Source organism: Miniopterus natalensis, chromosome 1 (assembly GCF_054644295.1).
Source record: "Miniopterus natalensis isolate mMinNat1 chromosome 1, mMinNat1.hap1, whole genome shotgun sequence".
In the NCBI taxonomy this organism is placed as follows: Eukaryota; Metazoa; Chordata; class Mammalia; order Chiroptera; family Miniopteridae; genus Miniopterus; species Miniopterus natalensis.
The window spans coordinates 179943974-179960112 of NC_142081.1; the positions used below are offsets into that span (position 1 = coordinate 179943974).

At 34.5% G+C, this 16139-nt stretch overlaps 1 protein-coding gene across 1 annotated transcript in view; it reads left to right on the top strand.

Annotated features, from left to right (window-relative positions):
- The window catches only part of RFC1 (replication factor C subunit 1), a 62746-nt gene that overhangs the window by 21702 nt on the left and 24905 nt on the right, over positions 1 to 16139 (top strand). Inside the window, exons 6-10 of the mRNA XM_016206499.2 lie at positions 8905 to 9137; positions 9993 to 10070; positions 12854 to 12931; positions 14099 to 14186; positions 15033 to 15319. Coding sequence (XP_016061985.2) covers positions 8905 to 9137; positions 9993 to 10070; positions 12854 to 12931; positions 14099 to 14186; positions 15033 to 15319 — 764 coding nt within the window. The remainder of the gene's footprint in view (positions 1 to 8904; positions 9138 to 9992; positions 10071 to 12853; positions 12932 to 14098; positions 14187 to 15032; positions 15320 to 16139) is intronic.

The following is a 16139-nucleotide window of genomic DNA, read 5'->3' on the forward strand; positions in this document are numbered from 1 at the left end:
AGACAATAGTGTGGTGAAGGCCCGGGGCGGTGGTTGGGTGTGGGGTAGAAAGGGTCAGTGGGGGAAAAAAAGGGAACATCTGTAATACTTTCAACAATAAAGATAAGTTAAAGAAAAAAGAAGTCTACAGTATAACTAGAATAAAATCAGAAATATAATGAGTTTCAATAAAAGAGTGCAACTTCTTGAAATTAATACACAAACTTGAAAGTTCTTGATCTTAAATTAAAATAATTCTTTTATTATTATTCACTTTTTGTTAAACTAAAACTATAATTTTTCAGTACTGGGTCATGAGTAAATATTTGTATTGCCAGTTTAAGGTTAAACAAAATATTTGTGGTAATAATAGTTTAAAAAATAGAAATTTTAACCTAAGATTGTATTAGTTGGAGGTTGGATCTTGTGGAAAAAAGGGTTACTTGATGTGATTCAGCTTTAAAACCTGTTAATTCCCAAACAAATGATTTTTGCTTTATTATTTTATATTTTATGTTTTATACACTAACCTTTATTATTTTGGGTATTTTTTTTCAGTTTAGCAGGTGTAGTGTTTAGCAGGTGTAGCATGAGCTCTTGAGTCAGACTGCCCAGGTTAAATCTTTCCTGTGTCTTAATTTTCTCATTTGTAAAGTTGATTACTAGTACCCACATCAAAGGCTTTTGTGATATCAAATAAGATAATGCTTAAAAAGCCTTAAAATAGGGTTGGGCACATAGTAAATGCTCAGTAAGTATTAACTGTTATTCTTATGTTTTGATTTTATTATATACTTACATCTGCCCTTAAAGACTGTGCTGAAGACATTTTGCTTTTGCTTAAGTACTTTGGGCTCTCTTGATTATATAACTGCTTTAGAAATTTAGAAATTGTATTTAACTCACTTATGTCATTTATGTTATATGCGCTGTCCAGTATGGGGTCTGCTAGTTACATGTGGCTATTGAGCACTTGAAATGTGATTAAACCCAGTTGGGAGTGTTTTTAGTGTAAAATACAGATTTCAAAGATGTACAGTAAAAGGTAAATTATCTTATTTTTTTTGGTATTGATTAGATGTTGAAATGATAATAATTTGGATATATTGTGTTAAAGTCTATTGTTAAAATTAATTTTACCTTTTTTTTACTTTATTGTGAAAATTTATGAGAAAATTTAAAATAACATGGCTTGCATTTATTCCTATTGCACAGTGTTTTTTGTTTTTGTTTTTTTAAAATATATCTTTATTGATTTCAGACAGAGGAAAGGAGAGGGAGAGAGAGAGATAGAAATATCAATGATGAGAGAGTCATTGATCGAGCCCACAACCCGGGCATGCGCCCTGACCGGGAATCGAACCCCGATCGCCTGGATCTCAGGTCGACGCTCAACCGCTGAGCCATGCCCGGCCAGGCTGCACAGTGTTTTATAAACAATGAGAAACATATTTAGGAAATAACCTTAATTTAAAAAATAACCTAGTTCAAGTGCTTTTGTTTATGCCATTATACAGTTCTTTAGACTCTATTATTATACAGATTTTTAGGCTTACTGTTTAGCTCCATGACATTTTTCATCACTTTAATTAAATCGACCTTATACTACTTACTGATTTTTAAAGTACCTTAACTATACATTAATCTCCCAAATTACAGGAAAAGGAAAAAACTGCTGATAAATATCTTCATAGCTAACCATTGACTTTAGTAAAATGTTCTTGTAGGTTGGTAAAAACCGAATACTTGTTGTACTGGGTAAATATGTTTACTTTTAGCTGTTTAATGAAGTGAGAGACCTTGAGTTTTGTTTGACAAAGATGACCTTGGGTTACTATCCAGTTTCATCAGGGGCTGGCATTTGGTTGAAAATGGTGGGGGTTTTCTCTGTGTTGAGAATTGTTTATGACTGGTAATCTTAATTGAGCACATAATTCCAGAGGCAGTTAGTGCTCTTGATGTTAAGTGGGAGAAAATTTGAATTGTGTTCCCCATGTAATATCAGTGATCTGTGATTTGGGGAAAATAGTAGCAGAAAATATTATTGGGGATGTGTGTGTAGCTTTCCTTTTGCTAACTTTTAGAGACATATAGTTTTGTGTATAGACAAATAGGAATAGATTCTGTGTAGGACAGAGAGTTTTTCTTAGATGTTTTCAGGGAAACCTGGAGTGATTGAGAGAAAAAAATTTCCTTGAAGTGAGAGGGAAATAAGCACTGTGTATTATATTTCTTTGTATGTATTCAAAAATTAATATTGATTTGTGAGCTAAAACTCTGTAGAAAAGAAACTAGTTTAGCATTTTGGAGAATGAGTAAAGTCTTTAGATTAATATTATTTTAAATTACCTAAGTAACAGATTACTAGAGCCAAAAAAGCAGTTTTCCGTCTAAGGTTGCATAAAGCTTCCCTGTGGAAGAACCCAGTAGTTCTTTGGATGTCCCTCATCCATTTGTTTTTCATATCATCTGACTTCATATCTTACACAAATTTGATAAACCTGTCTTTGTGTTTCTTTCTGAATCATTAGTAAAATTGTTTAATATTAAGGTACAAATAAACTTTTTACATAGTTGACAAAATTGACACCATCCATTATTAGTACCCAGTTCAATTTTTTATGAATAGCTGTTCAATTACTATTTATAAGTCTTGGTAACCACTGTTGTTTATCTTGTATCTCTCCATCTTGCTATAAATCAGTGCCTCTCAATCAAGGGTGATTTTGCCTCCCAGGGGACCTTTAACAGTATCTGGAAACATTTTTGGTCATCACAACTGTTGGGTACTGTGGCATCTAGTAGGTGAGATGAATATTAGAACAAGGGATGTCTGGACATCCACCAAATTCTCTTCTGATAGGCTTTGACAGGGTTCCTAACCTCTGCATTATTGACATTTTTTTCCATGTTCCGTTTTTTTGTTTTTAAATTTATCTTGACTGTTGAAAGCATTACAAATGTCCCCCCTTTTCAAACCCCATTGATCCCCTCCACCCTGTACCCCTCCCCCAGGCCTTCACCCCATTATTGTCGGTGTCCATGGGTTATGCATATGTGCATATTAGTTCTTATGTTAATCTCTGGTCACCCTCCCATCCCTGCCTTCCCACTGAGGTTCCTCAGTCTGTTCCATGCATCTGTGTCTCTGGATCTGTTTTGTTCATCTGTTTATTTTGTTTGTTAGATTCCACATATGAGTTAGATCATGTGACACTTGTCTTTCTCTGACTGGCTTATTTCACTCAGCATAATACTCTCCAGATCCCACCATGCTTTCTCAAAGGGTAAGGGATGCTTCATTTTTACAGCTGCATAGTATTCCGTTGTGTAAATGTCCAAGAAGATGCTTGATATGATTTCAATCTTCTTGAATTTGCAGAGACTTGTTTTGTGTCCTAACATGTGGTCTGTCTTTGAGAGTGTCCCATGTGCACTTGATGAGAATGTCTGTTCTACAGCTTTGGAGTGAAAAGTTCTGTAAATGTCAATTAAATTCATCTGGTCTAGTGTGGCATTTAGAGTCACTGTTTCTTTGTTGATTTTTTTGTCTGGAAGATCTATCCAGTAAAGTCAGTGGGGTGTTAAAGTCCCCTACTATGACTTTATTGCTATCAATCTCTCCTTTAAAGTCCTCCAGAAGTTGTTTTTTGTTTTTTTTGTTTTTTAGCCCGTGTGAGTCTTTTGTTCTGAGGTGGGTCTCTTGTAGACAGCATATATTTGGGTCTTGTTTTCTTACGTATTCAGCTACCCTATGTCTTTTGATTGGGACATTTAATCCATTTATATTTAAGGCTATTATTTATAGGTACTTATCTATTGCCATTTTATTTCTTTATGCCTATGTTTCTCATTCTGTCTATTTCAACTTCTTATTACAGCAGTCTCTTTAACATTTTTTGCAGTGCTGGCTTGGTGGTGATAAATTCCTTTGGCCTTTTTTTGTCTGGAAAGCTATTTCATCATCTATTTTGAATGATAGCCTTGCTGGATAGAGTAGTCTTGGTTTCAGATCCTTGCTTTTCATTTCCTTGAATACTTCATGCCATTCCTTCTGGCCTGTAGAGTTTCTGATGAGAAATTAGCTGACAGCCTTATGGGAGCTCCTTTGTAGGTAACAGCTTACTTTTCTCTTGCTGTCTTTAAGATTCTCTCTTTGTCTTGAAGTTTTGGCATTTTAATTATGATGTGTCTGGGTGTGGGCCTCTTTGGATTCTTCTTGCTTGGGACTCTCTGTGCCCCCTGAACTTGTATGACTTTTTCCTTGACCAGGTTAGGGAAGTTTTCTGCCATTTTTTCCTCAAACAGTTTCTCTAACCCTTGCTTACTTTCTACCTCTTCTGGCACTTCTGTGATGCCAAAATTGTTACGTTTCATGTTGTCCCACAGTTCCCTTAAACCGTCCTCCTGTTTTTTAATTGTTTTTTCTGTTTGGTTCTCCAGTTGAGTGATTTTTTTCTACCCTGTCTTCTAATTTGCTGATCCAATCCTAAGCTTCCCTTAATCTGCTGTTCATTACTTCCAGTGTTTTTTTTTTTAATTTCTACTACGTCATTCTTAATTTCCTTCATAGTTTCTTGCATTATTGACATTTTGAGCTACATAATTATTTCTTATGGGGAGCTCTCCCGCATCTTGAAATATAGGATATCTGATTCATCACAAAAATAGTGCAGAAATGGTATATTTTGTTTCACTTCCGTCCATTTAATTAACAGATATTTATTGAAGACTTGGCACATGCATGAATCTTTCTTTTCTTCCACAACCAGAATGACAATTTAGGTTTCTTTTGACTCAAGGGGTATTGAAAAGGAACTTTATAGAAAAAGGCTTAGATTCCCTTTTTAGGTTTTGACTTTTTGCTAAATAAATTATTTTTAATCTCTATAACCAGATCTTTCTAGCATGGTCTCTATTAATTTGTTTTTTGTGTGTTCCAGACTGAAGAAAATCAGAATGCTAAACTCTCAGCAGTATGAACTCCAAAATTAGATTGTTTATTCCTTGGCTTGTAAATAGATTTTTTTTATGGACCTGCACAGTATTTTCTCTTTTATTTGTTATCCTTTTAAATAAATAAACATATCTAACTCAGAGTGGCAAAGCAATCTTCTCTCCCAGGCAGTTCCTCTGCTGTATGTTGGATAATGTCAGTTTTACTTGGTGATTGTTACCACATTTGCAGTTATGCTGTATATAAATAAAAATAAATGGTGTGTTTATAAGGAGACAGATAGCCTAGAGGGAGATTCTGACTGTTCAATTGCCCGTGATTTTCAACTAGATGTCAGAAATTGGACTTAGATTTATTTTTCATTGTTTTATTGCACGTTTCTGGGAAGAAGAGAACACATTTTGCCTTTGGCTTCTGACAAGGCAGGAACAAATTTAGGCTCATTAGAAAATAAGAACAAATGTTGAAAAAGAAAGACAACCATAACTTTATTTGGAACATTAATCTCTACACATTGTGTAGGGTTGTAAAATATTTAACATGAGGATGGTCACAGAAACACCTGCTAAATTACTGCCTTTTGCAGGCAGCTAATTGCATTGTTCTAATCCTTGGCTGCTTCTGCCTTCTTTCTCTATAATGTATTGGTGTGGCCTTTTCAATATGAAGGGCTAAAGTAGTTTTAAGACAGCTAGTTCAGAAGTCATACTATAGTAACAGAACTGCTGCTTTTTTCGGGTTTTCTAGTTTTATCAAGGCAAGGTGACAGAATGCTTTCAGATATACCTGTGGTTTTAGAGAGCACTGTATTTCTGTTTCTATATTCACCTTAATGAAATCTTCTATATTTATAAGAAATATCTATGCTTAGGATTATGAATTTACTTTTCCCGTTAGTCCTATCACTGTAAGGAGTATGGGGAAATGCACAAATCACGGGACACTAAAGTAAGTGTCACATCAAGCAAGTCAGTCTTCTTTTTTTCTCTTCATAACTGTATTTCATTAGAATTGCTCCTACTTTCCAAGGGGCTGGAGGGCTATTTATTTTGTGGTTAGCAGATAAAAGGGGGCCATGTATACAATTTTTGCTTAGTACAATGAAAGTACATGCTTGAAATTTCATGCAGAACACTTTCATAGTTTTTCCTTGAAGATCCACATGTGATTATATTTTCACTCAGAAATCAAGAAAATGTTTGTAAAATTGTGTCTGTGTTTAGGTATCATATGTTTTCTGGATCTATAGCTTGAAAACATCATTAAGTTTAACATGTATTCTAAACCAAAAATTTAGAGAGTGGCTCTGTTACCCTCCACTATTGTAAAAAGATCTCTAGTAGAGAAGGCTCATGAAAAGAGACTCCCCTTTTAGGGGTAACATTTATAGTTATAGTGTTAAGACTATCCTAACAGAACAAAGTGATGAGTTTTTAGTTTTTTTGCCAACTTAGTTTTGCTGTTTTCATAAGGTTTTATTTGAGCTTTGAAATTTGGGCTTAATTTTTAATGACTGCATGAATCCATTATATGGCTAGACCACAATTTATGTAGCATTTCCCAGGTTTTGATTATTTCAGTTGCTTACATTTTTCATGTTCTTAATAGTGTGATGAATATATTTGTTTATAAATATTTGTTATCTCCAAGAATTACTCCAAGAATTACTATGATTATCTCCAAGAATTACTATGCTAAAGAATTACTATGAACTTAAGGAAAGTGAAAAACGTGGGTCCATGTATTGAATATGAGGTAGAACTAGTTGACTAAAGATATGCATTATAAAGAATGTGGCATGTAGCTCAGTGATAACTATTATTGATAGTAATTAGATAAAAAGGTACTGTGCAGTCTCTGATTCTAGTGACAGAGGAAGCAGAGATGCCGATGAAGAAGTAAGCAAAGAAAAGAGGAGGGAGATACCAAAGCCAGGTCTTTACTGTCTCAGAAAGCTAAGGAGTCAGGGAGTTTCTAGAAGGTAGCCATTTTGTTGTAAAATATTAGATGGAGGTGAAAAAGAAAAGTGTAATATACAGATAAAGATTGGAAGAAAAAAATGAAAAATCACTCATAATCCCCTATCTAGAGATAAAAATTAACATTTTACTTTTTCAGATCTTTGAATGTGAATTTAAAAGTATATCTAAATGGATAGATAGATATAAATGTATAACTTAATATCCTTTATGTTACCTGCCTTTGTCACTTAAACATAGAATATCTTTATGTCAGTAAATATGAATATGCATTATAATTTTCTATTGCTGCATAGAATTCCATTACTTGATTGAACAGATTACTAGATATTTGGGTTGTTTGTTTTCCCATTTTATAAACAATATAAACTTACCTCTGCCTCCAGTGCCCCTGTTGTATTTGAGGCTCTCTTTTTTTGTCTAAATTGCTAGTCCCTTAGTTTTCCCTTCACCTTTTCTTGCCCTATTGTACTCTGTTTTCCATACTTTTGAATGAACCAATGCTGTGATAAGCATTTTGTACCTATATCTTTGTGTACTTGTTTGTTTATTTATTTTTACTAAATCGTAGAAGTGGAATCACTATATCTAGTTGATACGTATGCATATGTAAGGTTTTGGTACATACAAGGTGGGGAAAAAGTAGGTTTACAGTTATTTGTATGGAAAATAATACAATAATTAATAAGTAATAATAGAAGAATAAACTCTGTTTCGCTTACTCACAACTTAAACCTTCTTTTTCTACACCCTGTATTGCAAGATCGTCCTCATAAAGATTTTTACAGATTTACCACTGTCACTGTCACATATGTGTTGGTCCCATATCCCTACACCTTTGCCAACAATCTTTTAAATCTGATGTTCTTAGAAACTCCTGATCTCACTAAATTTCGTGCTAGTCTATTACCTGCAAATATTTACAAGATTGCTGGAGAAAGGGTTATGCTACGGATTGCAAATATCTATACTACTATTGTTTCACTTTCTGAGGCTGTACCACATAGCAGTGATTGATAATGTCTGAATTAGTTCTTAAGGACAGATATAATATTTTAGATTGCAAGGAAGTTCTTGAGTGATTAAGGAAGAACTATAACAGGAAAACACAGTAGTTGACTGGGTCCACTCAGTTCTGGAGTTTTCTGTCATTGCTTATGGCTGGGTGTAGTGGAAGTAGAATGTTAGTGATTTTTGCAGGAATTCTGGATTTTTTTTGAGATTTCCAGTTTTATAAAAAAATTTCCATCTCCTTATCACCCTTCCCTTTGACAACCATCAACCTGCTCTCTATATCTAGGGGTATGAATGATTTTTAATTAAGCTTGAAGGTAGACTGACTATAATTGAAGATGAGTAAAACAGTGCTTTAATTAAATCTTTTGGTTGCAGGTTAAGAATGTTTGTTGGAGGCCTTTGGAGGGTGGGGTGGAGTGGGGTGAGGTTTAAGTTTTAGGAAAGTGAACTTGTAGGGAACTGTATGGGCATCTTTAAGAGATGTCTAGTATGCTCTTTTTAAATGGTGAATTCCTTTTCTACATGTAGTAATCAGAAACCTGTAAGACTTTTACTTTTGTAAAAATCAAAAAGGATTTAGCCTTATTTTCTAATTTTTAAAATTAGAAAATAAGGCTAAATCCTTTTTGATTTTTACATTATCCTAGGTACTTTCATGTTTGAGATGGCTGCTACCTAGAAATAGCACACCAGGTACATAGGCCCTTAGCAGATGCTTGTGGTTGAGTGAGGGAGTACTTGAGAGAAAGTAAGACCCACTCATATGTCACCTACACACCAACTTATGAAGTGACCTGGTCTTCATGATTACCTTTTAGATTTTTATTTTATTGGATTTGTTATTAGGCCAAAGCAAAAGGTGTTTTCTCTTGTGAATCACTAAACCAAAGAAACAAAGCTAGTCTAAGTGATTCCTTGATATAATTGGAATTGATGTTTTATCAAACAATGTTTGGTCATATTCCATTTAAGATGAAGAAGATGACTTTATGTGTAAGAAAGCAGCCTCTAAATCAAAAGAGAATGGAGGATCCACAAATAGTCATCTTGGAGCATCAAACATGAAAAAGAATGAAGAAAACACTAAGACCAAGAATAAGCCTTTATCGCCAATAAAACTTACCCCTACATCAGTGCTTGATTATTTTGGAACAGGAAGTGTCCAAAGATCAGATAAGAAGATGGTGGCAAGCAAAAGAGAAGAGGTAAGTGCTCTACATGCAAGCAAGAATGTTCAGGAATGTTCAAGAGTGTTCATTTGCTGTTAATAAGAGGAGAAATTTGGATGTTATAATAGGTCTACATATTTTATTGATGAAAATAATTTTCCTATGCTTATGGACAAAATGTATTGCCACCATTTTAGAGGATGAGAAAGTTAGACTATTTAATTTTTTATAGTTGAAAGTGGGAAAGATCATTTAAATTGTAGGAAAAAATTATAATTCTTAGAACTTAAATACTTAGAATGCAAACTCATTTTACTATTGACCTCAGCTAGACAAAACTGGACAATAAATTTGTTCCCAAATGAGGTTATAAATACATAACTTATAAATATGCTACACTTTTGACATTCTCTACTTTGGCTGATGTTGGATTCACATTTTCTGGAAATTTAGGAAGCAGAAATACAGATAAATTATTATGAAAGTAGCCCCCTGAGTTAAAACCTACCAAATGGTGTGTGTGTGTTGATTTCATTAGTGCCTCCATAGGACCATGTAATCCTTCTCACATACTGGTTTGACTACTACTCAAACCAAGACATTAGTTTACAAGTAGTTTTTTGTTTTTTTTTTGGTGGGGGGTTACTTTTCTTGAACATTTCAGTAGAATTAAGCAGGAACCATCTCTGTAGAATGTTTGCTCATTAGGAAATTGGATGTAGTCACTAAGTAGTCATGAACATGACTTTCTGGCTGGTGTGCACTGAGACTGTTTCATTACTGAAGCACTTAACTCTCTCTGGTGTATTTAATCAGCTACAGTTGAGAAAAAGCACCTCATTTTAAACTTAAATTTTATGCTGATGTTGCTTGATTTTCTTTGAAACACAGCCTTCAAAAAATGCAGATGATTCCAGATTAAATGATGAAGCCATTGCCAAGCAATTGCAGCTTGATGAAGATGCAGAGGTATTGCCATTCTGTTTAGCTGTCATTAACAACTTGATGTTCTGACTTGTTGTTTAGTCCACTCAGACGAACAGTCAAGGTTATTTTAGGCTAATTTTGGATTCTCACTGTAAGAGTTATGTGTAAAGTAAGTTAAAACCTAATACATAAAAATAAACTGATGAACAGAATAGATTCAATGACATGGAAGCATAGATCAGACTGACGAATGTCAGAGGGATGGAGGAGGGCGGGTGGGTGGAGGGGGAGAGAGTAACCAAAGAATTTGTATGTGTATATATGCACAACCCAAGGACACAGACCATGGTGGGGAGAGGGACTGGGGAGGGGGATAGAACAGGGTGGAATGGGTCATTGGGGAGAAAAAGGGACATCTGTAATATTTTAAACAAAAATAAATTAAAAAAAACCAAAAACACAAATTTATATAAAATAAATGATAAGAGCAGAGGATAATTATTTAGAGATTTATTATTAAATTTCATTAAATGGAAGTCTCCTTTAGTAGAGTTAAATTAATTTAATGTGGTCATATCTCTTTTCACTGTGGGTGATCTTATCCTCTCCTGTGGCTTTAATGAGTATGGATATGCTGATGATCCCTAAATCTGTTTTCCAATTCAGAGTGCTCTCTTGAGCTGTAAACTACGTATTCATTCAATAAGTATTTGTTGAGCACTTACTGAGTGCATGGCACAGTTCCAGGTGTTAATGGATAATGCAATTAAAATTTTTGTCATGCTATGAAGAAAAAGGGAGAGTTTCTTTTTTTTTTTTTAGAATAAGCACTTTTTTTTTTAAAAATCTTTATTGATTTCAGAGAGAGGAAAGGAGAGGGAGAAATAGAAACATCAAAGATGAGAGAGTCATTGATCAAGCCCACAACCCGGGCATGTGCCCTGACCCGGAATCGAACCTTGATTGCCTGGGATCCTAGGTCGATGCTCAACCGCTGAGCCACGCCCGGCCAGGCTAGAATAAGCACCTTTTATCACATGAGCTAAGATAGTAGGAAAGAGCATTTATTTGCCTTTCTGGGCTTTGATTTTCCTCAGCTAGAACTCCAGCTCCTTGCCCTCCAGCACATAACCATCTGCTCGGCCATGTTGGCCTGATCTTGAAGGATGGACACAAGAAGCTTGCCCTGCTGTAACTGCTCCTCTAGAAGATTGCTGATTGTGGCATTATTTTTCCTTTCATCATTTTTATCTGCATTTTCTTTGATTATTTTTGTTTAAAATCTCTTCCTCCTCAGGAGTCACCTTGGCCCTTTTCTTGCAGCCTAGGGACAGTGCATAGTGGGACTCATGCCACTGTTGGTATGGTGTGCTGTCAGTGAGCACGATGCAGTTCTTTACTAGTTCTTGGTGTGGGCCAGTTTGTTGTTGGTGCATTGTAGACAGTGGCAATAATCCTTTGTTTGCATGCACAACACTCAGGGCCCCAGGAGAAGTTGCCCAAGTCCAGCTTCAAAGTTCAGTATTTCTTGCTGCCTTCCTGCACATGGTCTGTATATATGTGGTGGGCGGCAATCTTAGTGTTGGGAGCAAGTGTCCCAGCTCATATATGTGTGTGTGTGTGTGTGTGTGTATTTTAAAATATGTTTTTATTGATTTTTAGAGAGGGAGGAAGGGAGAGGGATAGAGAGAGAGAAACATCGATGAGAGAGAAACATCGATCGGCTGCCTCTTGCACATCCCCTACTGGGTATTGAGCCCACAACCTGGGCATGTGCCTTGACTGGGAATCAGACTTTGATCTCCTGGTTTATAGGTCGATACTCAACCATACATTCTTGCAGGGCCACTGGAGGTTTAGAGTTTGAAGGACCTTTTTATGGTGAAGATTTTCATATTCTTTTTAGCAATTAGATGTGTAGTTCAGTTGAGGTAAGGAAATACTAGACAACAGAATATATTGCATTTCTCTGGCTTGTAGTTCTGTGTAGCTTGAGTTAGTTCATTTATTGACAATAGAAGGCTTGGTTACTGTGTTCTCATCAGACTTACGCCAGTTTCCAAGCCTTTTTCGGATTGGGTGGATTTTGATTTTTTTTTTTTCATTTGTTTGAATAATATAGGAATGCCTTTGTTCAATATTAGACCATTTTATCGGGGGGCATAAAACCATTTAGTTTCTAATGAGAAATGTATTCCACTGCTACACATTCTTTTCTGGAAGAGCTCCATTTTGCTGAAAGTAAGAATGTGTGCTAACATTACCATGTTAGGAAAACTTCTGATATGAATACTTAAATTTTCAAAAGTCAGAACAGATACATTTGAATTAGTATTTGAAAATAGGAGTTTGATGATATAAGTGATAGTTATATTTGTGTATATGTTTGTAAAGAAAATATATAATTCTCTTGACTTCTTAATTCACTCTTTTTTGTGCCCTCCAGACTATTGTTTTCCTATTAGGATGAGATTCTTTTCAGAGCTTTTTCTAGAGTTCATAGTAAATTGAAATAAGAGGTCTGTCAGTGTTGCATTAGGACCATTAAGAAAAAACTGTAGATCTCAAACTCTTTAAGTGAGAAATATGGCTTTAAAAATATACTCAGTTTATCATACCTGCAAAACTAGATATATTTGTTCTGAAATCTAATATGACTTAGTGAAACAAACCTGTGACACTAAACTATTAATATTAAATGGAAAAATGTCATAGTTACTTTTTGGAAAATGTTTTCCAGTTTCTTCTATGTATCATGAATCAAACATTTAAAAACTTTAATTTACAAAAAGAAAAAAAGCTCACTCTGTTGACACTTTTTACAGCTGGAGAGACAACTGCATGAAGATGAAGAGTTTGCCAGAACGTTAGCCATGCTGGATGAAGAACCTAAGAACAAAAAGGTGGTGTTTTTACAGGGCTGTTTGCACTTCGAGTGTGCAATACAGATCAGTGTTCTCTTTTATGCCTGTGTATTCTAAGCTCTGGAGATACAGCCATGAGCATCTCTTCTAGAAAGAAGCTAAATTGTTTTAATTTATAAAAATGTTTTTGGGGGAGCTCATTGAGAAACTTATGCTTCCCAAAGGAAGGTTGATAGAGCCAAAACCAACCAGAACCCTGCTTCACAAAACAACGAATTGCAACTTTTGCTTACAAAGGGGTCTGTCACAAAGGGGTTCTTATGTACTTACCCAGAGAATAATGCTTACAAAGATTCCTGTGGAGCCTAACATTTAGTAACTGTCATATTTACTGTCATTTTGGGAAGCACAATTTTGCCATTTCTAATTAACTTTAAGATCTGTATTAGGATAGCCTCAAATGATGAGTGTAATTTTGAACATCTTTAAAAGCATCAAGATTTTTTTTTTTTTAAGTACTTAATCATTAGAAAATTAGACTTATTTATTTTGAATCCCATTCTGTTAATATTGTCAGTATCAATATCTGACATTTAAAAAGATTTTATAGCAGCCAGATATGAGACACTAGTGGGGAGTGAGGACTTCTTCATTTGAAAAGCCTTACTCAGTACATCTAAAGGTGTTCAAATTCTGTTTATTAAAAAAACAAAAACGTGTCACACACTCCAATTTGTGACCTCTTTGTAAAGGGGATTCTGAGGGAGCAGTGGAGAGAGAATGGATATTTTTGTTCTCTTTTGAGCTTTAGATTGTTTTTAATTTATTCTTTTGGGTTTGTATTTTAGTTTTTAACCTCATAATGCTAACAATTTGAGAACTGAGGTGAAAGAAGCAGAAATAAGGCTTTCATTTCCAGACTCGCAACTTGGGAAGAACTGGGATAATTTTTTATAGAATGTATTTTTTATATCCTTTTCATCTGCTTTCTCACATCTGTAAAATTAAAAGTAATAAAACATGCTTCATTTGCCCCAGAAATTTGGGATGAATGAATGAAAATTTATTTCATTGTCCTGCTGCTTTGGAAAATGGCCCTTAATCTTAAGATTAAAACTTAAAAACTTCTGTCAGTTTTAACAACGTATTTTGTGGTAATAGTTTTCCTGTTTTTTGTCATATTTGATGCTCTTAAAATTTTCATAGGCTCTAAAGGACCCAGAAGAGAGAAAAATGTTTTCATCTATTCAAGCCAATTTAAGTAAAGCAGAAAAACATAAATATCCTTATAAAGGTAATACTTGCAGAAAAAACATAAGTTGGAACATTTATCTTTATTGAAGAAAATTTATGGTAACCTTGTAATAACTGCTTTATATTGTTAAGTAGACATTATTTCACAGCAATATTGGAACATGTTCTACTTAGATACTTTGAAAGCTATTTAGGTATTAGCTGGTGCAGAATGCCTGTCTGCCCTATGATCGTTGTGAGAAAGGTTTTATAGCTCTTGACTGCATGTTAATTTCCAAGTGTAGTGCAATACATGGACTTCAATATATGAAGATAAAGAACGAGATGTTTCAAGCTCAGAGTTGACTGACTGTTGTTCAGGTCATCTGAAGCTCCCCTGCTGATTGTCCAAAGATTTTATTTTTTAGTGGTCCTGATATCTAACCTTCTGCTACTATAGGTGGTCTTAATCCTATAAGTAAATCTGTTCATATAGTAACTTTTAGTCTTGAAATGCCAGGATTTGCAGCTTTCAGACTATATTACAGAGTTTTTATGTGACATATTCTAGCCCATAAGTTTTCTTAAGGTAAATTTCAGATCATTGAAGGATATCTGTGGAATAAAGTCCATGTTCTTAGGTGTCGTTTACCATATTATTTTTATTAATGAGTAATTTGTATTTAAAAACAGATCCCTTAATTTGAACTTGTTATACAAAGAAGTAATATTCAAATGTTTAATTTTTAAAAGTTTGCTGTTTAACTAAAATCTTAATGTAAACATTATGAAATCACTGATGACATTATGTGCTACTAAGATTACTCAGTAGAAAAATGAAAAAATAATCTTGTTATTGGGTATCATTTTCCAAAAATAACAGTCATAATCTTTTCTGTTTTCCTAGTAAAAACAGACCAATTTCTGGATGAAAGAAAGAACTTCAGTCCTAGGAAACAAACTAAATGTGGAAGTTCAAAAGAATCTCAGCAACATTCCAAGTCATCAACTCACAAAATAGGAGTAACATCATCTCCTAAAGCTAGTTCTAAGCTGACACTTTTGAAAAAAAAAGAAGAGAGCTCTTCTAAAGAAACAGAGCCTTTGTTCTTGAAAAGAAAAGAAAATGCCATTGAATTGCAAGGAGAGACAAAAAGTCCTAAGAAAACCAAAAGTTCTCCTGCTAAAAAAGAGGTAGAATTTTCTAAAAGAGTATCGTGTTGGGGCTATGTGTTGATCTGGGTTTGATTATTTTTAAGTTTTCTAACTTTATAAGTCGTTACAGGACTTTTAAGGTACCATCTTATTTAGATGCTGTTGCAGGTCATAGGTTACTAATAAAGTTAAATTGGCCAGTATTTATTGAGTGTTATTGTGTATAAGATATTGCACTAAAACATATGGCATCTCATGTAATCTTCTTAACAACTCTGTGAGATACTTGTTTTTATTCAACTTTTAAATTGATTTTTAGAGGGAGAGACATTGATGTGAGAGATATACATCAATTGGTTTCCTCCTGTATGTTCCCCATCTGGGGATTGAACCCACAACCTAGGTATATGCCATGGGAATCGAACCTCCAACCAACTGAGCTACAGCAGTCAGGGCTTTATTATTCAACTTTTAAAGACTAGTAAATAGGCTGAAAGCATTTAAGTAACTTTTATAGATTATTCAACTGGTAGGTGACAGAGCCAGCTTTGAACTTAGGACTTCTGAGGCCAAAAAAAAGCAGTATAACATGGTGGCTCTGATATGGAGTCTGGAGCCAGTTCAGATTGTAGCACTGCTTCTGAGCAGATGTGTGACCTTGGTCTGGCTACTTGCCCTCTCTCTGCTTTGGTTTCCTCATTCGTAAAATAGGGATAGTAATGAGTTAATATGTAAAACCACTTAGAACAATGCCTGGAATATAAGTGCTATTTAAATTTTTGCTATTATTAAAATAATAATTATTTATATTTGCCCTGAATGTACTCTTTTTTGCTCTTGTATAACGATGTTGAGATAC